The sequence below is a fragment of the Manduca sexta genome, chromosome 4 (assembly GCF_014839805.1).
Source record: "Manduca sexta isolate Smith_Timp_Sample1 chromosome 4, JHU_Msex_v1.0, whole genome shotgun sequence".
NCBI classification, from domain to species: Eukaryota; Metazoa; Arthropoda; class Insecta; order Lepidoptera; family Sphingidae; genus Manduca; species Manduca sexta.
Window position 1 is genome coordinate 5,426,806 of NC_051118.1, and position 18,036 is coordinate 5,444,841.

Consider the following 18,036-nt stretch of genomic DNA (forward strand, 5'->3'; position numbering starts at 1 on the left):
CTTTGAAAGCTGTAAAATCCGCCATGGTAGCCCTTGTGTGTGTCGCGTTCCGGGATCAGCCTGTATATATCCGGTGTCAAAGACGCCAACTTAATTGAATCAACTGGTGAAGGGAAAATCATTTCTCGTCAGTCGACACTCCTTTTAGACCCGCTACAGCAACCAAAATCGGAGCCAATGGTATTTGCCACACATTATGGTCACAGTCACACAAAAATTAATGCCTGATCCAGGAATCGAACCCAGGACCACGCGGTACATTACAAGCTGCTATTAAATACTGATTACGGTAGAGTTAAAACTTAGTTCTTCAGAGATCTTAATTGGAGCTCTTGTGAAGTTATACTAGTGATGTATCTTATTGACTAGTTACATCGTGTGAGACACTTGAGTTCGAATATTAAAACTTACTCAGCATTATATCGTATAATTACAAGGCGTAGTTATGTCGTCATTAAAAAATGACGAATGGGATAGTGACGCGAGTGAACTAAATGAATGAATGATTTGTTTAAAAACCTTTTTTGACAAGACGCATGTTGCGCCCCGTTCTTAAGAGATAGGTAATACACCATCGAACTAATGCTCATCTCCAATTATAGACACCTTGAGAGAGCCTTTCAAAAATGTACTCCCACACACAAATAGAAGAGTTACCCATCACTAAGAAATACATTGAAATATCTGGCCGCCAATAAATCTATGGTGTAAAGGCTCCGTTACTTACACACTGGACACGGCCTGCGATCTGTTTGTTAATTTATGCGCTGCCTATCACCACTTGATATATCTACACGCGATACAAATTATTAACGCTACTTTCTTCTTGTTGCGGAATGTAAAATTATAAGCCTTTATCATCGTTGAGTTGATATCATTCTTAGGGTACATTCATGGATAAGTTTTATCATTTGTTCATTTAATATAGTGGTAATAATTTCAAATTCCAAAACGTCAAATCACAATCGCTACTAATTAATATATTTTTTTTATTAATAAATGTATATCTGAGGATCTATTTTCAATATTATATTTCATGAATGGTGAAAATTTATTTAAAATTAACAGAGGTAAATCGCGAAATCACAAAACGAACTTTCGTTAATTCTTACTCATAATAAAAGATGGCCTTTCCATCTTTATATCACAGACGCGTGGCTACTTCTTGCTGTGATATTTCTCCCATATATAATGGATTCCATACGATCTGTAACTGCGTTCCCGCATTGATTTTCTTAATCGTTTCAAGGAAGTGTGTGTACGCGCGTAGAATAGAACTGACGACCTCATTCATCCGCCGTTAATTGAGCTATAGGTGAACAGACTTATAATAGCTTGTGTTTTACGCGAAATGTAAAATAAAAGCTATTATAAGTTTGACTGGTGGTAAGTCTCTCATATGTGAGAGTCCGCTTGGGTAAGTACCATCGCAATGTTTATTTAGACCGCCAAGCAGCAGTGTGTAGTCCCTGTTGTAATCCGGTTAGAACATTGTAGCCAGTGTAACTACTGGACATGAGACTTAATATCTCATATCCCAGGATGGCGAGCGCAGTGGAGCGCTAAACAATACTTTGTAATTCAAGGTGTTGAATGGTGTTTCTGCTGTTTATGGGTGGTTGTATCGCTTACCATCAGGCGAACGGCAAGCTCGTCTCGTCATACAATGCAATAAAAAATATGCGAGTAATACGAGAATTTAATGTTTTCGATTGCAATGGTAAAGTTTATTTAAAATCAGATCTCTCAATCTGTAGTAATCTATCAGACCACCAAATTTGCTACTTTAAATGACACATTACCGCAAATATATTTTCACCAAAAAACAACGCAAAAGCATGAAATTGCCCAATATATTTTGTTCCAGAGCTGCTTGAAATTACAGTAAGGATAAATTAATTCATCTAGACAGGATCTCATTACCATAACTACTGATTCGTGTAAACTCGTGGTTGAAACACCATAAAAGCTAGACTTCTTCGTAACCAAGTCCTTGTAAAGCGTCGCGTGAATTAATTACTTTATATTTAGTACCAACGTTCAAGGAACACCTAGCGGTAACTAAAAATAGAACTAATTATTCAGATACGCTGCGATGTCATGGGATTTAAAGTGGTATTTAGCATGCCTCTTAATTGTATCTAAGTGGGATATTCTAAGTAATTGGCGGGAGAAACGTTTAACGTAAAGTTTTATGGATGTTAAATGGTTGTTTGCGTATTTCGCGTGGTTTAATGTGTTATGCGGAATTCATTTATATGTTTTACAATTAAAACTGATGCGATTGGATTTTACTTTGTACGAACTGGGTTGGTTTGGCCAAAAAGAATAGTGAAGATATGTATCAATGTTTTCCATTTTAAGCTACCTACGTAGTTTCTATTAGTAGCCAATCATAAATTGTCTATTTCTCGGTTAAATTCTTTGACAAAACATCAAGATGTGAAGTCAAAATGTGACATCTTACAATTTCCTTCAAATGTAGTCCATTATAAGTAATACAGCAATGATTCTAATACTATTAATATTAGTATATCAATACAGCTTGAGAATTGCCGCAATAGATATAGGTCAGGTTGAAAGAGGGGATTTCATTTGCAAAGCTTATGGATATCATCTTGTCGAAGCCAAGTTCGGAAAGGAAACTTACTTATTGTGTTTGAAAAGAACAGCCATAGGTAATGTTCAAAACATGTATACTTTAACACGCCTTTTTAAGTACAAAAACTGTGTAAAGAGCGATCATTAGAAGAAAAATATTCATGTTATAATGTTAAATAACAAGTTTTTTAGGATAATTAAAAAAAAAATAATTCTAGCTAAGCTGTGTCTTTAAAATTTAATAATACAAAAAAATTCTATAATTTATTATAGTCCGCAATCAATCTCACAAACCATGTTAGAACTTACTTAGTACTTATTATAATAACACCAAACCTCAGAACTTGATTTCGTCTAAAGGTTCCTTCCCACTGACGAGTCAGAATTCAGCCTTATTATTGGAACCTGATTCGGAAGACCACAAATCGATTGAAAGTTACCTCGAGGATTTGGCGTTGGCGTACGGATTCCCTATTGACGATCCTGCCGCTGGATCTGCCGAAGGTTATATTGGAGAAGACCATCAGTTCTATGGAGTGTTGCATTTAGGTAGGATAACTTAATACAAATCGTGTTGATCCTTTTGTAGCAATAGTATCATAGAAGGACTATAAACCAGTATGAAATAGACAACTGAATATAGCTTTCAAATTAAAACACAATAATGCCTGCATAGTTCTGATTGGGAAAAGAAACAAATTTAACAGAAGCTAATAATCCCACGCCATTTCAGTAGAAAGCTATCAGCTGACGCTATAAGAACTAGATATTATCTTTATTACCCTGTCTTCAGGTAACAGAACACTACACGCAGACCCTTACGGTAAAGATGACCTCACCAAGATATTCGGCGCGTTCGAGAATGACAATATGGCGGTGCCACGGCTCCGACGAGACGATACCCAGGTGATCAGGTGAAGATGATGTGCAGTAATAAAACACCGATACTTTCGCTCTTATACTGTATACAGAAGCGACCCGCATCCAGCGACCTCCTGCGAAATTTATTAGGTCATCTGTCCACCTACTGGGCGGGCGACCGACGCTGCGCTTGCCAGTTCTTGGTCTCCACTCCAGAACCTTCGTGCCCCATAGACCATCAGTTCTGTGAGCTATGTGTCCTGCCTACTGCCACTTCAGCTTGCTAATCCGATGGGCCATGTTGGTGACTTACGTTCTTCTACGGATCTCTTCATTTCTGATTCGATCACGTTATAGATCGTTCTGGAAATCTTTGGGGGAGGCAATGGACGTTCTGCGGCTGATGATGATTGTATACAGATTTGCTATGATTATATGTAAACTTTGATGTTTTTTTCTATAATTCCAACCTAAGAACGATATATCAATGTTTTAATTTCTAAACTTGTTGGGATCAATCAATGTACAAAGAAGATAGACTTTGACGTTCTCAGTAATATCATATCATATAAAGATAGTTATTAAATGATTTTGGCAGTAAATAATCAGGTACTACATTCTTTACTTAGACCGATAAAAAGAAAAAATACAGAGAATCAAAGGCCTGACCAAAATCAAACCCATCAATTTCAAACTTTTCTCGCAACGACAAAACATTTTAATGTTCTACACTAGGTAGACGCATCAATAGCAACATTCCCCTACTTCCCATACCGCATCGAGGAGCAGAAGCGTTCCCCAGGCATCGCCCCCGCGAGGATCTGCGACCTTCTCCTGCTTGCTGATAAGGAGTTCTTCGACAAAGATTCCAACTCGAGCCTGAAGCATGTGGTGATGCGAATGATGCATGCGGTCGCTCAGGCGGATATTATATTCAGAAATGCCGATTTTAATGAAGATGGAATTCCTGATAATATTGGTAAGGATAATATTATATTATATTACAGTATAAATTACATGTTTAAAAGAAACAGGTTAGGATACCTGATTGAAAAAAAAACTTGCTGTAAAATTTTGAGACTTAGATCTTAAAGTTGTACCTAATATAATTCACCAAAGATATTTTCCGATCACGATATTTAATTATGGACATGTTAACAGCTATATAAGGACAAAGTAAATTGCGTGCAAATCATACTTCCTTTGATCAAACATATATAATAATATCAGCCTACTGACCTCCTCTACTATCGATAGGGATTAGGCCTTAGTCCACCACGCTGGCCTTCCACCACGCTGACCTTCCATCACGCTGGCCTGATCGATTATACGTACTTCAAATTTACCTATAATTTGTGCTTTTACGAAAGTTTTATTTAATGTTAAAACAAAAATGTAGCACATTAAAGTTTAATTTGATCTTGTAGTTAACTTTGCTTTTTTCAGGGTTTTCAGTGAAATACATTCTAGTACTTACTTCCAACGACACTAACAACCGTGTCTTCGGGAACATTATTAGCCAACATGCAATTGACGGTCGGAATTACTTGATGAAGTTTGCGAGGTTACGTCGCCTCTCCGAGGTCTGTCTTGGTGTCGCGTTTTCGGGACATGCCTTCCATAACCGAACTTTGGGGCTCAGGTAATATAATATTTTGATTGTTGGTTCGATTATGAAATGGAGCTATGAGAAAAAATAATACGTAGGAAATGAGTACTTATATTAAACAGCTTGACTAAATAGAGGGTTCTCAATTCGACGTGTAATTTTTTTTATAGTTTGTTATGAGTTATGCGGCGTTTAGATTTACGGCGAAGACCCAGCGTTTTTAAAATGATGCAATAAGTACATTACTTAAAATTACAGAGATGGGGTCGAGGGCTAAATTGAAGAGTACCAGGTAACTGTTGTCTCGAAATCTTGCAAGTTACAAAAACCGGTCTCATGAGTACATCTTATTTTATAACGCATAAAATTGATTATTATTTAGTAATTTTTATTTTGTTTAATGTTGAACGATTTGTTACGTTAAAATCGTGATAAAGATTTTCTTCTAACTGCGTCGATGTAAGCGACTTTAGCTTAGTTGGAGGTAGAATGGACTGCCGAGACAAATATCGCAGCTTCGAAACCAATTCTCAACACAACTTTAACTTATTAAGTTCCATGTGTACTCTTTGTCAATTTTTGTTACATTATCTTATTGTATAGCAGTGGTGTTAGTACATATATTATAGGAAGAAAGAAAGAAGTTTATTGTTGAAGCAAAATTTTAAAATACAAAATCTTACATAACATAAACAAGGATTGCACTAACAATAGGCCATTCAGCTATATACTGCAATACCACCTTTGTAATACTGCAGCGCTTATATATGTTTATTAATGCAGTAGCTGTGTACTTTTATACCCTACTTTTTTAATATGTAACTGTTTTGTATTCCTTTTGAATAAAATAAAAAAACAACTATGACAAAAGCATACAGCGTATACAAATAAGTCCCTTAGTACCTACGTATTTATTTTATTATCGGCTTAACCCTACCGGATAGTTTCACATCGCTCGGAGGCGGCGTGGGTGGCGCCGCGGGCGGTCTGTGCGACCGTCGGGCGTATGGACGGTCCTTCAACACGCTGGCGATAGCACACGCGACAATGGAAGACAGGGATCGAGTGCCAGAGAGGATCGCCGCTTTAACACTGGCTCATGAGATGGGTAAGATTTTATTATTATCAATAAAACTATTATTTCTAAGGATTACAGCGAGAAGACATAAATGTACGCTATATTACATGAGATATGCAGTATTTCTCTTTTTTACATCTCCCAGGTGACACTAAAAGGGGGAAATAGATATGTAAAGATAGAAAAATATGTAGCTTAACGATTGATACGCATGATTGATAAAACGGTTATTTTAGAAGTTGATTATTGCTAATATTTCACAGAGATTTTTTTCTTGGCAATCACGTATTATGATTAATATATGGATTTAATTTCCCATACACATTTGCCGCTATCCACCCCTTATATAGTATTTAATATTTAGGACATAGTTTCGGCGCGCATCACGACGATAACTTCCCCAACCCTGAGTGTCGAGGACACCTGATGGGCTCACAGTCTTCGTCAGCAGAGAGCACCAAGAACTTCGAGTTCTCCATATGCAGCAAACGACTCATCGCGGCAACCCTGAGCAGCATGAGCTATTGTCTTAATGAAGAAGACAGACCTTACTGCGGCAATGGTAAGAATACACATTTCTGCGTAATTTTTCATTTGGTGACTGCCTCGTTGGCGTATTTGTATTACGGAACGACAGCAGTGCCAAGGTCAAGAAAATATATTTAAAAATAATAGCACATATTTAAAAATCTCATAAAAGGGACTTGTTCAGTTACAATATCTTCAAAAAGAAACCCATATTTTACAGTATAGAGAGATATATTGAAATTTCATTCAAGTTATAATTTCAACAAACAGCATGTGTGGCAGGACGACGTCCACCGGGTCCGCTAGTATTTTATAAATTTCGAGTAGATAGCTTTTAAAAATACGGTAAGCGTGCCGTTTTGCTCGAGCGGGAGGGCTTAAGTTCAGACGAAAATAGCAATACATATACAATAGCAATGGAGTTGACTCCATCGCATCTCATTTCACCTTGGACTGATTCGTATCCAGGCATAGTGGAGGAAGGTGAGGCTTGCGACTGCGGCCTGCCGTCCCGGTGCAGTCACAAGGACCCGTGCTGCACGCCCAGGGCTGGCGGCGCGTTGGTGTTTGAGGAGGGGTTACGTATATTCTGTTTGCATATTTAAGACTCTTAGACTTTTTTAATACATCTAGATTATGTGTCGGATAGGTTTTCTGATCCTAAGCATATCAAAAGCACTAATATAGCCGTAGCAACAATACCCAGCAATTGCGAAACTAGGCAATAAACTGAGACCTGCTCATAAGGCATTAGATTTAGATCTCATAATGTGGAGCTAGATTAGGACTGCCAAACGTTCCGGTGCCCACATCACATTTCCCGGGACACTGTCAACGCATAATGCTTTTCTGAATTCTCTACAGAACTTTACATAAAGAGGGGTGTTCCGTGGCGCCATCTGCGATGTGTCACCCGTCACAAGGGCTGTGTTGTACGCACAAGTGTCAATATGCTAATCTGACCAGTAGCGGGATTGTTAGTACCTTACTTTTATAAAAAAAGATTATAAAATACTAACTCTAACTTGCGATTTCGCTGGTATGAATCTTTTCAAAATAGCACAGCTTTTCAATCTTGTTGCTTAAGCATTTTGGTATGTTTTACGACCTACCAACTAACTGACGTCATACCACAGTATTCCCCAACCTAAGATTCGAACCCATTAGTGCCGGTCAACTAGCAGATATGTGCTGACGGTAGGAAATAGGTTAAGCATGAACCATATATGATAGCCTCAATTTTAATAAACCCATCACCTCAACATCCTGCTGCACCAACATTCTAATAGCCGTATAAATCAGGACTGCCGAACCCAAGACCATGAGTGCACGTGCACTAACGACACGGCGGAGTGTCGCTGCGGGCTCGGCGGCCGATGTCTGGCAGACGGCAGCTGTCAGGCGGCCGAGTGTGCGCTACTCGGGCTTAGAGAGTGTCAGTGTACCAAGAGAGGAATGGTAGGTACAACACATCATTATTTTTTAATTATCTAAAATTGTTAAACACATGTTCACAAAAAAGAGTCGTAAAATTATGTCTAAAAAAGGAAATTTGTAGTCAAAGTTACATTGATTCATAATTAAAATTAAACTATTTTTCGGATTTTATCGCGGTTTTAATATTTTAGTTTTCTCCCGACGTTTCGAAGACTTTGCAGCCTTCGTGGTCACGCGAGGAGGGGGGGGGGTCAATTACAACTTGACAATTTTGAATATGTTTTATTGTTCATTAAATAATCGTTTCACTCATTGATTAACGTCAATCTGCCGTGCGGTCTTCGTACTATTTATTACTTACATGTTGTGCCCACAATTTAATGCAAGATTTATAAAAACTTTAACATGTCATGGCTTGATTCCGTCCCCTAATATCAGAGCCAAGCCTATCCCCATATCGGGCACAAATTTCAGAATCCAAGCATCAGTATCAACTGTGCAGAAAAACACTATCACTTTACCGGACGACGGATCCAATCCGAGCCATCAGCACAGTCGTATGACAGTAGGTTGTAAACTACGTCACCAAGGAGGGAGTTATAATTCATTTTACTTGTACCTGTTTACATTTATACTAGGTATGGTGTAAGGGTGGCCGGTGCCCACCGTAGTAACGTCTTTGATCAATCTAGAAAAAGCCTTATGCTGTAACTCGGCGACTTTTCATGTATTTTTTTGCTTCATCCAGCTGACCCCCTCCTCCTAGAGAAAATCTGTAACTACGCCAATAATACTATGATTATAATCTATATATTCCTAAAGGGTGGGACGGTGTCAGCAGCCAACATGTGCGGAATATGTTGCAAGCTGCCAGGAAACAACACTGAGGGCGCATGCGTGTCCGCCGAGCTGGCTGCCACGGAGTTTCTGGCGAACAACTCACGTCTGCCAGACTCTTGGCCGCACGACGATTATAATGGACGTAGGTGTTTTTTTTTTTTAACTTTTGTTTTTCAAGCACACACCACGGACTCATGGCCGCATGACAATTATAGTGGACGTAGGTATTTTTTTAAAACATTTGTTTTTAGGCACACTCTACGATAACTCTGTAGTTGCTTATTAATATACTTGCTTATAAAAAAGAAACTTAGAACTATGTAGTTTCTTTTTTTTATCAATTAGTTTCGTATTTTCCGGAAAGATATTTCTAGAACATTTTCTTATGTTTTTGTGTCGACTATTTAGTTTTAAAAAACCCAAAAACTTAACAAATGTTTGCTCTCACACAAATATTTGTGTCTATACGGTCAAATGAAATGTCAACGACTTGTGATGTCGAATAACTGGGCATACCGGCGATGTTATAGAGCCCTTGTTTGCTAATCTAATACATGTCAGCAATACTAATAATGGTAATGTGATTAAAACATATTGGTCCAACCAAAAAAAGACATAAGTCCTCTGTAGACATTATTGTCTACAATCTACATCATGAACAACTCAGCTTGACCGTGATAATAGTCAGTTAAAATGTCTGTAGTTACTTATATAAGTGATTTTAATTCATATTTCGAAATAATAATAATTATTCTTATAAATTATTTTGACGTGGTATAAGTGCAACTTTATTCGCCTACATCATAAATAAAGTTTTTCTTTTTTATTATATATTAAGTATATAAGGATATTGTTCAATAAAACTCCTTTTAACCGACTTCAAAAAAATATGTTATTTAATTTGCCGAAATTGTATGTTCAACGATATTTTTACCCTATTATTTAATAGATATTTTTATAAATAGCCAATGTAACTATATTTTTTATGTGTGTTTAGCCATATTTTTACCTCATTAATTAAAATGTTTTTACAGCCAATGTAACTCTAGAGATATGTGATGATAATATCTGCACGACTCGGACGATACGCGCGTGGCCAGCGGGCGAGGTGTGCGTCACGCGTAATTCCGTCGGGTACTGTTCTAGAAAAGGGATTTGCAAACGGACGTACATAACGCCTCGTTCTAACATCTACCCGGACAGTATGGTGAGCGTAGATCGTCATTTAGTAACCTTTTTTTTTTAAACCCCACAGGATTTCGTGAAAAATTTAAGTTCACAAATCTGTGAAGGCTAATTGAGTTTTACTTGCGTAAGTTATTACATTTCTTATATTGCCTGCGCAACGACCGATCCTGGGTTCAATTACTAAACCACGCAACACTTCGGTATTATAACATGATTTGCTCTTTTCTGAATCCTCCAGAGGTTGACTTAATGGTGACCAATCGTAGACACGAACCTAAATCCTTTGTGCAGCAAGTTTGAAAAAGCGTGTTGCGTCAATCAGTGACTGCATTAGGTGAGACGTAGGGGGCCACCTCCCGGAGCCTCATGCTTTATAGTGGACTTTGCGCTTATACGAGAGGCCTCGCGCGGTAGGTTAGCTGTAGGAAACTTTTTTAGCCTCACCTCTAAAGGCAACAACTATATTATGTAACAAAAAAAATCGGGGTCCTTTGTATCCGCTCGGGACCTTAAATCGGCCGTCACTAACTCCGACCCCCCTAATCCTAATGGATGGAACAAAAGTAGATAGGGTTCTTTTATAATATCAAAACCAATCTGTCTTATGACGAATTAATTTCATTGCCCAGCTGAAAGTATAACGAGAAATAAAACAGATACCAACTTACGTTGTTATACATATTCGCTCAGTACTTCCAATATATAATGTATCTGAATTATGAAGTAAACGGGCTTTTATTTACTGTTTAAGATCTTTCCTATTCAACCTTATATAAATTTTCCTTACAGAATATACAAGTGGAAGGAAAACAGAATATATCTACTTCAAGCACATTCAAAGCAAGCACGATAAATACAATACTTCTTATAATTATATTTGTAATATAAATAACGGAAATGCATTAAATTAAATATTTTACCACAATATTTTTTATTTACATATTTTCATAGAAATAATTTAGTAGGTTGAGGCAAAATACATTTTAAAAATTTCAAAGGCATTTAAACCGTAAGAAGAGCGTAACATTAGTAAGTTTTACATCATAAGTTACTCAGGTAAGCTACTGCTTACGTGAGTAACTTGCTGTATTAATAAATCAATTTCACTTTTGAGTAAAATTTTAAGTAGACATTTAATGTATTGAACTATTTAATAAATCAAGCTTAAGTCTTGTCATTCATGTACAGGGTGGTTAAAATTAGACCATACTTCAATATTTAACACATAACTTCTCCAGCATTTTGAAATAACAGTATTTAATGTCGAAGTCCATGTCGTACCAGTAATTGACAGCTATGCACCCATGGCTCTGTCTAACGTGGTGGAACCAGAGACTAGGCAGGTATAGGCAATCGCCTTTATTTACACGCACCTTGTATACATGCGCCTTTCTGAATTCCGGGTACTTTATGTAGTTCGGATTTAGCGGATCTGGAAGAAAAATAGAATAATAAGATCGTAAATTTAATTACATGATAATTGTCTTAATCAAAATATTTTGGTCGGCGATATTTCTAAAAACTTAGATATTCACTGGCGTCTTTTGTTTCCTAAGGGTTAGGCAGAGGCGCAACATTTCGACTCACTTTTTGCCGTAACTATTCCGTCCTATGACGTTATAAGGGACGATCCTATCACTATTTCTGGCATATATTCCACAATTTGTACTGATACTGAGTAGAAAAACCTCAATAAAAATATCACAATAAATAAACAAGATCACTTTGCCGGACCCGGGGATCGAACCCGAGACTCAGCACTGCAGTCGTACCGTAATACCACTACACCACAAAAGCAGTCTGTAAAAGCTTAAATGTAAGTATAATAAATTATATTTCTTTAATGTTTGTAATAGGCCTTCGGGTTTCCATCAACCATTAGAAAATAACTGACATTGAACTAATAAGTTTTTAATTGTAACACTAAGGCTTGTTTTACAAGTAAGGAAATATAATTCGCCAGTTGAAATTTTATTTCAATTGAATATTCGAAAAATACACAGCAAAGATTGACCTAGCACACCATTTCTGTAGAAACATAGTACACAGCGTGTCTTTTATATTTTGTTGTTTTATTAAGCTAGTGGTATCTAGGTAATCATTAGTGAAACGTGCGCCGATACTTCTCCCTTCAAATTAATATCTTTACTTACCAACACATATCCAAGGCAGCCCACAATCCTCATTTCCAATATCATCATCTTCATCAGTGATCTTTATCCCCCCACTTACAGGCACCATGTTCCATTTGTCACCAGCCCTTTTGAATTCAGCTTGAGGATACCTCCTATAGGGGACGTATGGTAGATCAGTTGGCGGTATAAGTATAAACTCTTTGGATCCATCAATCACGCAGTAAATGTTTTCATATGGGTCTTTGTGCACTGAAAAAAATATTTTTTTAAATAGGACTAGCTGATCCGACAGACGTTGTCCCGTCATAACTATGAATTTGCAGCGCGCATTCTGTCGATCGCTAATAGTTATTGCAAACAATTGACAGTTATATAAATATATATTTTCTTTAAGTTTTCTTAAATTTTCTAAATTTTTTCTTTCATAAGAACCTTCTGACAAAAACACAACAAAAAAAAATTTGTGAAATCGGTCCAGACGTTCACGCGTGATGGCGTGACCAAGGGAAATAGGGCTTTATTATTATATATATAGATTTTACCCTCATTAAATATTTCGCTAATATTTAAATAAATCATAATGAAAAACAACTAACTGGAAGTAACAGCTCTTGAATCCCCCATCCAAAAGTTGACAGCATCGGGCTTCTTGTTAAATGCCTCACTCGCAAACGGAACGTCTGGCTTTACATCAGGCATCAGCTCAGCAAAATCCTCAGTCAGGTTTGAGTTCTGGCGCTGTATGTAAGGAATAAAATTATCTCTGTAATAAAGATAAAAATGTATACCTACATACCTACTATGATTGGTTTGATTACAAGTTTATATAAATAATAATATTAAAATGTTTAATATTACATTAAAAAATGTAAGTACATAGTAAAATTCATTATTTTTTACACAGACTAAAAAAGCTTTACTGTCCTATTTTGTGATTGACCCCTATTTAAGACCTTCCCCCGAGCAAACAAACATGAGCATTCATTTATACAGTATTGGCACAGGAGTTAGGGCGGGAATATGCAAAGATTTAAAAATAATTTATTTAAAAATCAATTTTTGATTATTTTAAGGCACCAAAGTTAATTTATAACATATTGTAGGAATATAATTGTATTTTTTGAGTAGATAGATTTTAAAAATACGGCTAGTGCGCCGTTTTGCTGGCGAAAAACTTAATTAAACTATTAATTTGTGAGACTCCTAATACTTTCATAATTGTTTAGAAATATTACCGTTTCTCTTCTAAACAATTTAAAAACTGCTCCATAGTCATTTCCATTTCATACGGCATGACAAAATATTCCAATCCATTATAGTCCTCTGCAATACCATCTGCATAGCCATTCGGTGTGACTGCTACTGTAACTTTTTTTTCTGGTATTGTTTGCCTGAAAAAAAAAATCTGTAAGCTGTCACTTACTTATTATCACAAAAAAATACCCAACACTTTGATACCAGGAACTAGACTACACACAAGCAAAATTTAGTCAAGAAATATATTTTTTTTTAAATTGATCCTACGGTCTCATCACATCTTTATCCACAAAAGGGTAGGCAGACATGCAACCAGAATAGTTTATGCCAAGTGTGCTAGTCCATGATTTGATAGGGATCGAGCCTATCGCCGTATTGGGCAAAGATACCAGACGCCATACTGATATGGAACAGAAAAACCCAATATCACTTAACACAATCCAAAATTTGAACTCAGCATCTCCGAGCGCAAGCATTTCATGCACACAATACAATTTACAACAAATTTAAAACAAAATATTGGGAAATGGCGCAACTAGGCTATGCTTATATCTTGGGGACCAAAATATAAGGCCTCTATATATTAAGTAATTCTGAATAAAAATTCAAGAATAGTCATTATGGATATACTATCTGAAAATCAATGCGTATATGCTGATAGGACGGCATTCCACATTAATTTCTTTTTAATTAATGCATATTTGGATCTTGTACTTTGTAAGCTTACGGTTAGTAAAATAATGCATCGGCATAAAATCATTTGTATACTATACCTAAAATACTCTGAGTTCCATTTTTCCACAGCAGGCCAGTCCGCACAGCCCCCTCTTATCACGACCGGCAAGTTTTTTGATACATATTCTCTGTAGAACTGTAAGGGATCTAGAACATCGGTCTCGGCTATTTCACTGCCTAAGTATAATGCTAAAATAATATGAACTTTTATAGATTTGTATCATAAAAAACTAAGCTCATATACAATATTTTAATACCTGATGTTTCTTCGTTAAGAATATCACATGCTTCTTCTATTAAATTGTCCATAATTAAATAATACTTTAGCTTGACTGTTGTTTATTTCCAAAATATAACCTAAAACCTTATCACTTGACAAATGTAAATTTTGACAATCAGCTGATAAAAAGTATGTTGCAAAATGTACATGTCGACTTTTGTAGCATTCTGTTTTTTTTTCATCGCACAAAGAAACGACGTAGGTCAAAAACCATAAAGCCAAGCCAAGTGTGATTTATTTCCCTGTCATAATATTTAATTTGGACACTAACAGTTGACAAAAACAAGCAATATTGTGACTCAATTAAATAATTATAATAACTAATTCAGTCATAATATTATGCCTTTGTTTGTAAAATAACCTAAAAGTATCAAGAACTAAAGAGTATTACAATCTCAGAAATACTACCGGAGCGTTGCAGTTAGCAACATAGTTTGCAGTCTACGCACAGCGGCATAAGTATCAAAAAAATATCCTAGCGATGCGAGCTAAACTAAACTAACTTATTAATTTTTGGTCTGCAAAACAAATTATGGGATCTAGTAATATCCTAAAACGATGCAAAAAATATTTTAAATTCTTTAATCACAAAAATACAACATAACTCAAATGTATTTAATAGGCATGGGTTTCTTGAGTATCCCTTTAATTGGAGGCGAGTCGGATGCCACAGTTGGCTGCTTCGGTAGCGGCGGCGGCTCCATAGGGGGTGCGACCCCCGCACGAGGCGAGGGGGCATGATGAGCTCGATAAATCGAACGCTGCGATAACGTGTATGTGGAGTCTATAGCCGTTACTGCAATTCAAATAAATATCGTTAGAAATTAAAAAACAATGAGCTAACGTTTGCTGAGACAACACAATGTGCATAAATAAAAACATGACTGTTATTAATACTCTTCGCTACTATACAAATATAATATTTTTAGATCCATCGCAAAAATGAACCAAGCAGAAAAAACATTCTTAACACGATTACAAATTACATATTTTGATTGGTTTATTCTTGGGATCGGATTGAAGATTAAAATTGGGATTGTTTGTTGAAAATGGCCGTTATCAGAAAGTAAATAAAAATAGACCAACATTTAGGTTTCTGGTTAGAATATTCGGATATTGACAGCGCACTGAGCGCTCGTGGTCCAGGCAGCATGTTCAAATCAAAGAAGTCGTCAACACCCTGCCGATTCATGATCAATTTGTTCCTTTCATTTAATTGACGCAAACGCACTGCCTTGTCGAAGCTTTGCAGGAACGTTTTGGATGTATTGTGAATCACAACAGTATCTAAGACTCCTGTAAAAGAACAGAGGTGGAAGATAGATGTATTTAATGAAGACTTAAAAAATTAAACGAAATAAATATCTGTATAATATTTATAGTAACCGAAACAAACATATAATAAACTTGAATATCTAGATAAACTAAGTTTTATTGTTATACCGCCACAGTTAAAAAATCTTAAAGTAACTTTGGTTAGAAAAATTAAGTTAATAATGTGGAAGTTTTAGAAATATGTATTATAACTACGATTGCCAAGATTATTTTACATCTCCAATAATATAATAAATATCACTTACGCAATTGAGAACATCTAGCAATTATGGTTTCCTTGTAACGATGTTTTCGCGTCATAGGATTCCCGGTGAAATTAACATCAACTAGCGAAGTAAGCGTGCATAAATCATCAGCAACGGCCTGCAATATTTAATTATTATATTTATATAAAACAATATAGGATTCCCAGTGCTGTCTCCGGATCTATTGCAAAAATTGATAAAACGAAATAAATCTTGTGAGAAGTTATTACAAATGACTTCTATTAATCGGTTTATTCTCAAGATCGATCCCAAGATACATATAAACATTACTCATGACGGCTAACCTCCGCCACAATATTTAAAGCCACTAGATATCACATGAGTATCAAATCTCAACTTTGTTCATATTTTACATTATTATAAAAGATGACATTATTAAAGACAATATTATTATTACCCAAGAAGTAAAGTCATACCGCTTGACTCACCTGTACGTTTTCGAGTTTATTTTTCTTTGCAATGAGGACTTCAAGCCGTCTTAGTGGTTTCACCCAAGCCATATCTGTTATTTTATTTTCCGAAACATTTAGTATTCTGAGCGATGACTGAAATATAATTTACATTCAATGCTTTGCACCAAACATAATCCATCGAAATTATTCTTAAAGTTTCGCCTTTTTATTAGTAACATAAAAACAATTTGAAAAATAATATATAAAGCTTAGCTAGTCCATATTATCGGTCCACGGCGTCCCATCGAATTACAACAAATATTTGATCATGAATGGATAGTTGTATACGAACTCAACGCTCCGCTTGGCAACATATCCATAAACGGAAAAAAGTTGTTACGACCAACGTATACCATGAGTAATGCCAATAACCGTATAGCTATTTGCATTTTAATAACATATATTTTTTTACTACTTACTCCAATAGAAATCACAGTCCGAGGATCAAAACACAGCCCATCAGGACTCTCTGTATTTTGCTTTTCAATGTGCAGTTCTTCAAGGTATCTCAATGTCTCCAAATTCTCCACCACGCTGATGCGGTTGTTGTTTAAATACAACTTCTTTAAGTTGTATAGTTTCTCCAATCCCTCAATTTTGGTTATTTTGTTCCATTGAAGATGAAGATGGGTTACATTATATAACAAATCTAAGTTTTCGATATTTGTCAGTTGATTATTATGGTAATATGCGTAAACGATGTGGTTGGGATGTTTTGGTTCTGGCTAAAAAACGAAATAAACTAGTTTGACCCTTATGGTCAATAATATTCCAAATATTAAGAAGTTGAAATACTGTTGTACTAATGTTATGTATCGTTTTGGGAAGGGGAAGACGATACATAATCATTACTCCGAGTATTTTAATGATTAAGTTCATACTTACAATTTTAATCAGATTTTTCTCGTGCATGAATAAATGTGTCGGTCTTTTCAATACTTCTATAGTCCTTTGTTTTATTATTTTTTTGGCTTCTTTTCGTAGTTTTCTTTCATTTTCTTTAATATCTATTATATCGACTGGTTTTTCCATAATTTTATAACATTTCAAACAATTACTGTAAAATCTCGAAGTAACAAATTGACAATCGATTTAACAAGTTTGAAAATAGCGCTGATTCTACGTTCCATTTAATAAATGTTCTTATTTTTAACATGTATTTTGTAATTAATAATTTATATTATTATAAAAACAATTGTTATTTTAATTATAGGAAGCAAATAACGAGTCATAATTATATATTGTAGACGATAGATATTGTATTGATAGAATTATTATTTAATTTTTTATATAAACACTACGAATTCATAATTTGAAACATTATTCTGGCTGTACAATTACTAATTCTTTTATTCAAGCATTTCAACAGAAAAATAACAAATTGACATTTGTCAATTATCAAGAGCTTTGTGTCTGAAGTCCGCACTGTTATTT

At 35.7% G+C, this 18,036-nt stretch overlaps 3 protein-coding genes across 3 annotated transcripts; 2 read left to right on the top strand and 1 right to left on the bottom strand.

Moving 5' to 3' along the window:
• The first annotated feature begins 2,415 nt into the window (after positions 1-2,415).
• On the top strand, positions 2,416-3,587 carry LOC119190016. Its single transcript, XM_037441001.1, has 3 exons — positions 2,416-2,678; positions 2,962-3,150; positions 3,395-3,587. Exons 1-3 carry the CDS (start codon positions 2,507-2,509, stop codon positions 3,517-3,519), a joined length of 486 nt encoding a protein of 161 aa, XP_037296898.1. The 5' UTR covers positions 2,416-2,506; the 3' UTR covers positions 3,520-3,587.
• Positions 3,588-3,715: 128 nt separating this feature from the next.
• LOC115452805 (disintegrin and metalloproteinase domain-containing protein 10) lies at positions 3,716-11,030 on the top strand. The gene is made up of 11 exons (XM_037442143.1): positions 3,716-3,766; positions 4,198-4,441; positions 4,909-5,104; positions 6,016-6,179; positions 6,514-6,711; positions 7,146-7,254; positions 7,542-7,653; positions 7,980-8,135; positions 8,937-9,096; positions 9,989-10,161; positions 10,932-11,030. Exons 1-11 carry the CDS (start codon positions 3,716-3,718, stop codon positions 11,028-11,030), a joined length of 1,662 nt encoding a protein of 553 aa, XP_037298040.1.
• Positions 10,743-17,727, bottom strand: LOC115452809. The gene is made up of 12 exons (XM_037442148.1): positions 17,488-17,727; positions 17,022-17,327; positions 16,579-16,695; positions 16,130-16,247; positions 15,636-15,845; positions 15,157-15,345; positions 14,527-14,601; positions 14,308-14,458; positions 13,513-13,668; positions 12,874-13,040; positions 12,296-12,526; positions 10,743-11,574 (listed from the first exon to the last, which is right to left on the bottom strand). The coding sequence occupies exons 1-12, from the start codon at positions 17,632-17,634 to the stop codon at positions 11,354-11,356; spliced, it is 2,088 nt and encodes a 695-aa protein (XP_037298045.1). The 5' UTR covers positions 17,635-17,727; the 3' UTR covers positions 10,743-11,353.
• Positions 17,728-18,036: the final 309 nt, after the last annotated feature.

Bases quoted from the DNA above. Each gene is read 5' to 3' on its own strand.
- LOC119190016 (XM_037441001.1), top strand. From the start codon at position 2,507: ATGATTCTAATACTATTAATATTAGTATATCAATACAGCTTGAGAATT. The intron at 2,679-2,961 runs GTAATGTTCAAA...TTTCGTCTAAAG, and splicing joins TTTGAAAAGAACAGCCATAG to GTTCCTTCCCACTGACGAGT. The intron at 3,151-3,394 runs GTAGGATAACTT...CCCTGTCTTCAG, and splicing joins CTATGGAGTGTTGCATTTAG to GTAACAGAACACTACACGCA.
- LOC115452805 (XM_037442143.1), top strand. From the start codon at position 3,716: ATGTGTCCTGCCTACTGCCACTTCAGCTTGCTAATCCGATGGGCCATG. The intron at 9,097-9,988 runs GTAGGTGTTTTT...ATGTTTTTACAG, and splicing joins GCACGACGATTATAATGGAC to CCAATGTAACTCTAGAGATA. The intron at 10,162-10,931 runs GTGAGCGTAGAT...TTTTCCTTACAG, and splicing joins ACATCTACCCGGACAGTATG to AATATACAAGTGGAAGGAAA.
- LOC115452809 (XM_037442148.1), bottom strand. From the start codon at position 17,634: ATGGAAAAACCAGTCGATATAATAGATATTAAAGAAAATGAAAGAAAA. The intron at 15,846-16,129 runs GTAAGTGATATT...GTTCTTTTACAG, and splicing joins TGCTAGATGTTCTCAATTGC to GAGTCTTAGATACTGTTGTG. The intron at 12,527-12,873 runs GTTAGTTGTTTT...TATTTTTTTCAG, and splicing joins TTCAAGAGCTGTTACTTCCA to TGCACAAAGACCCATATGAA.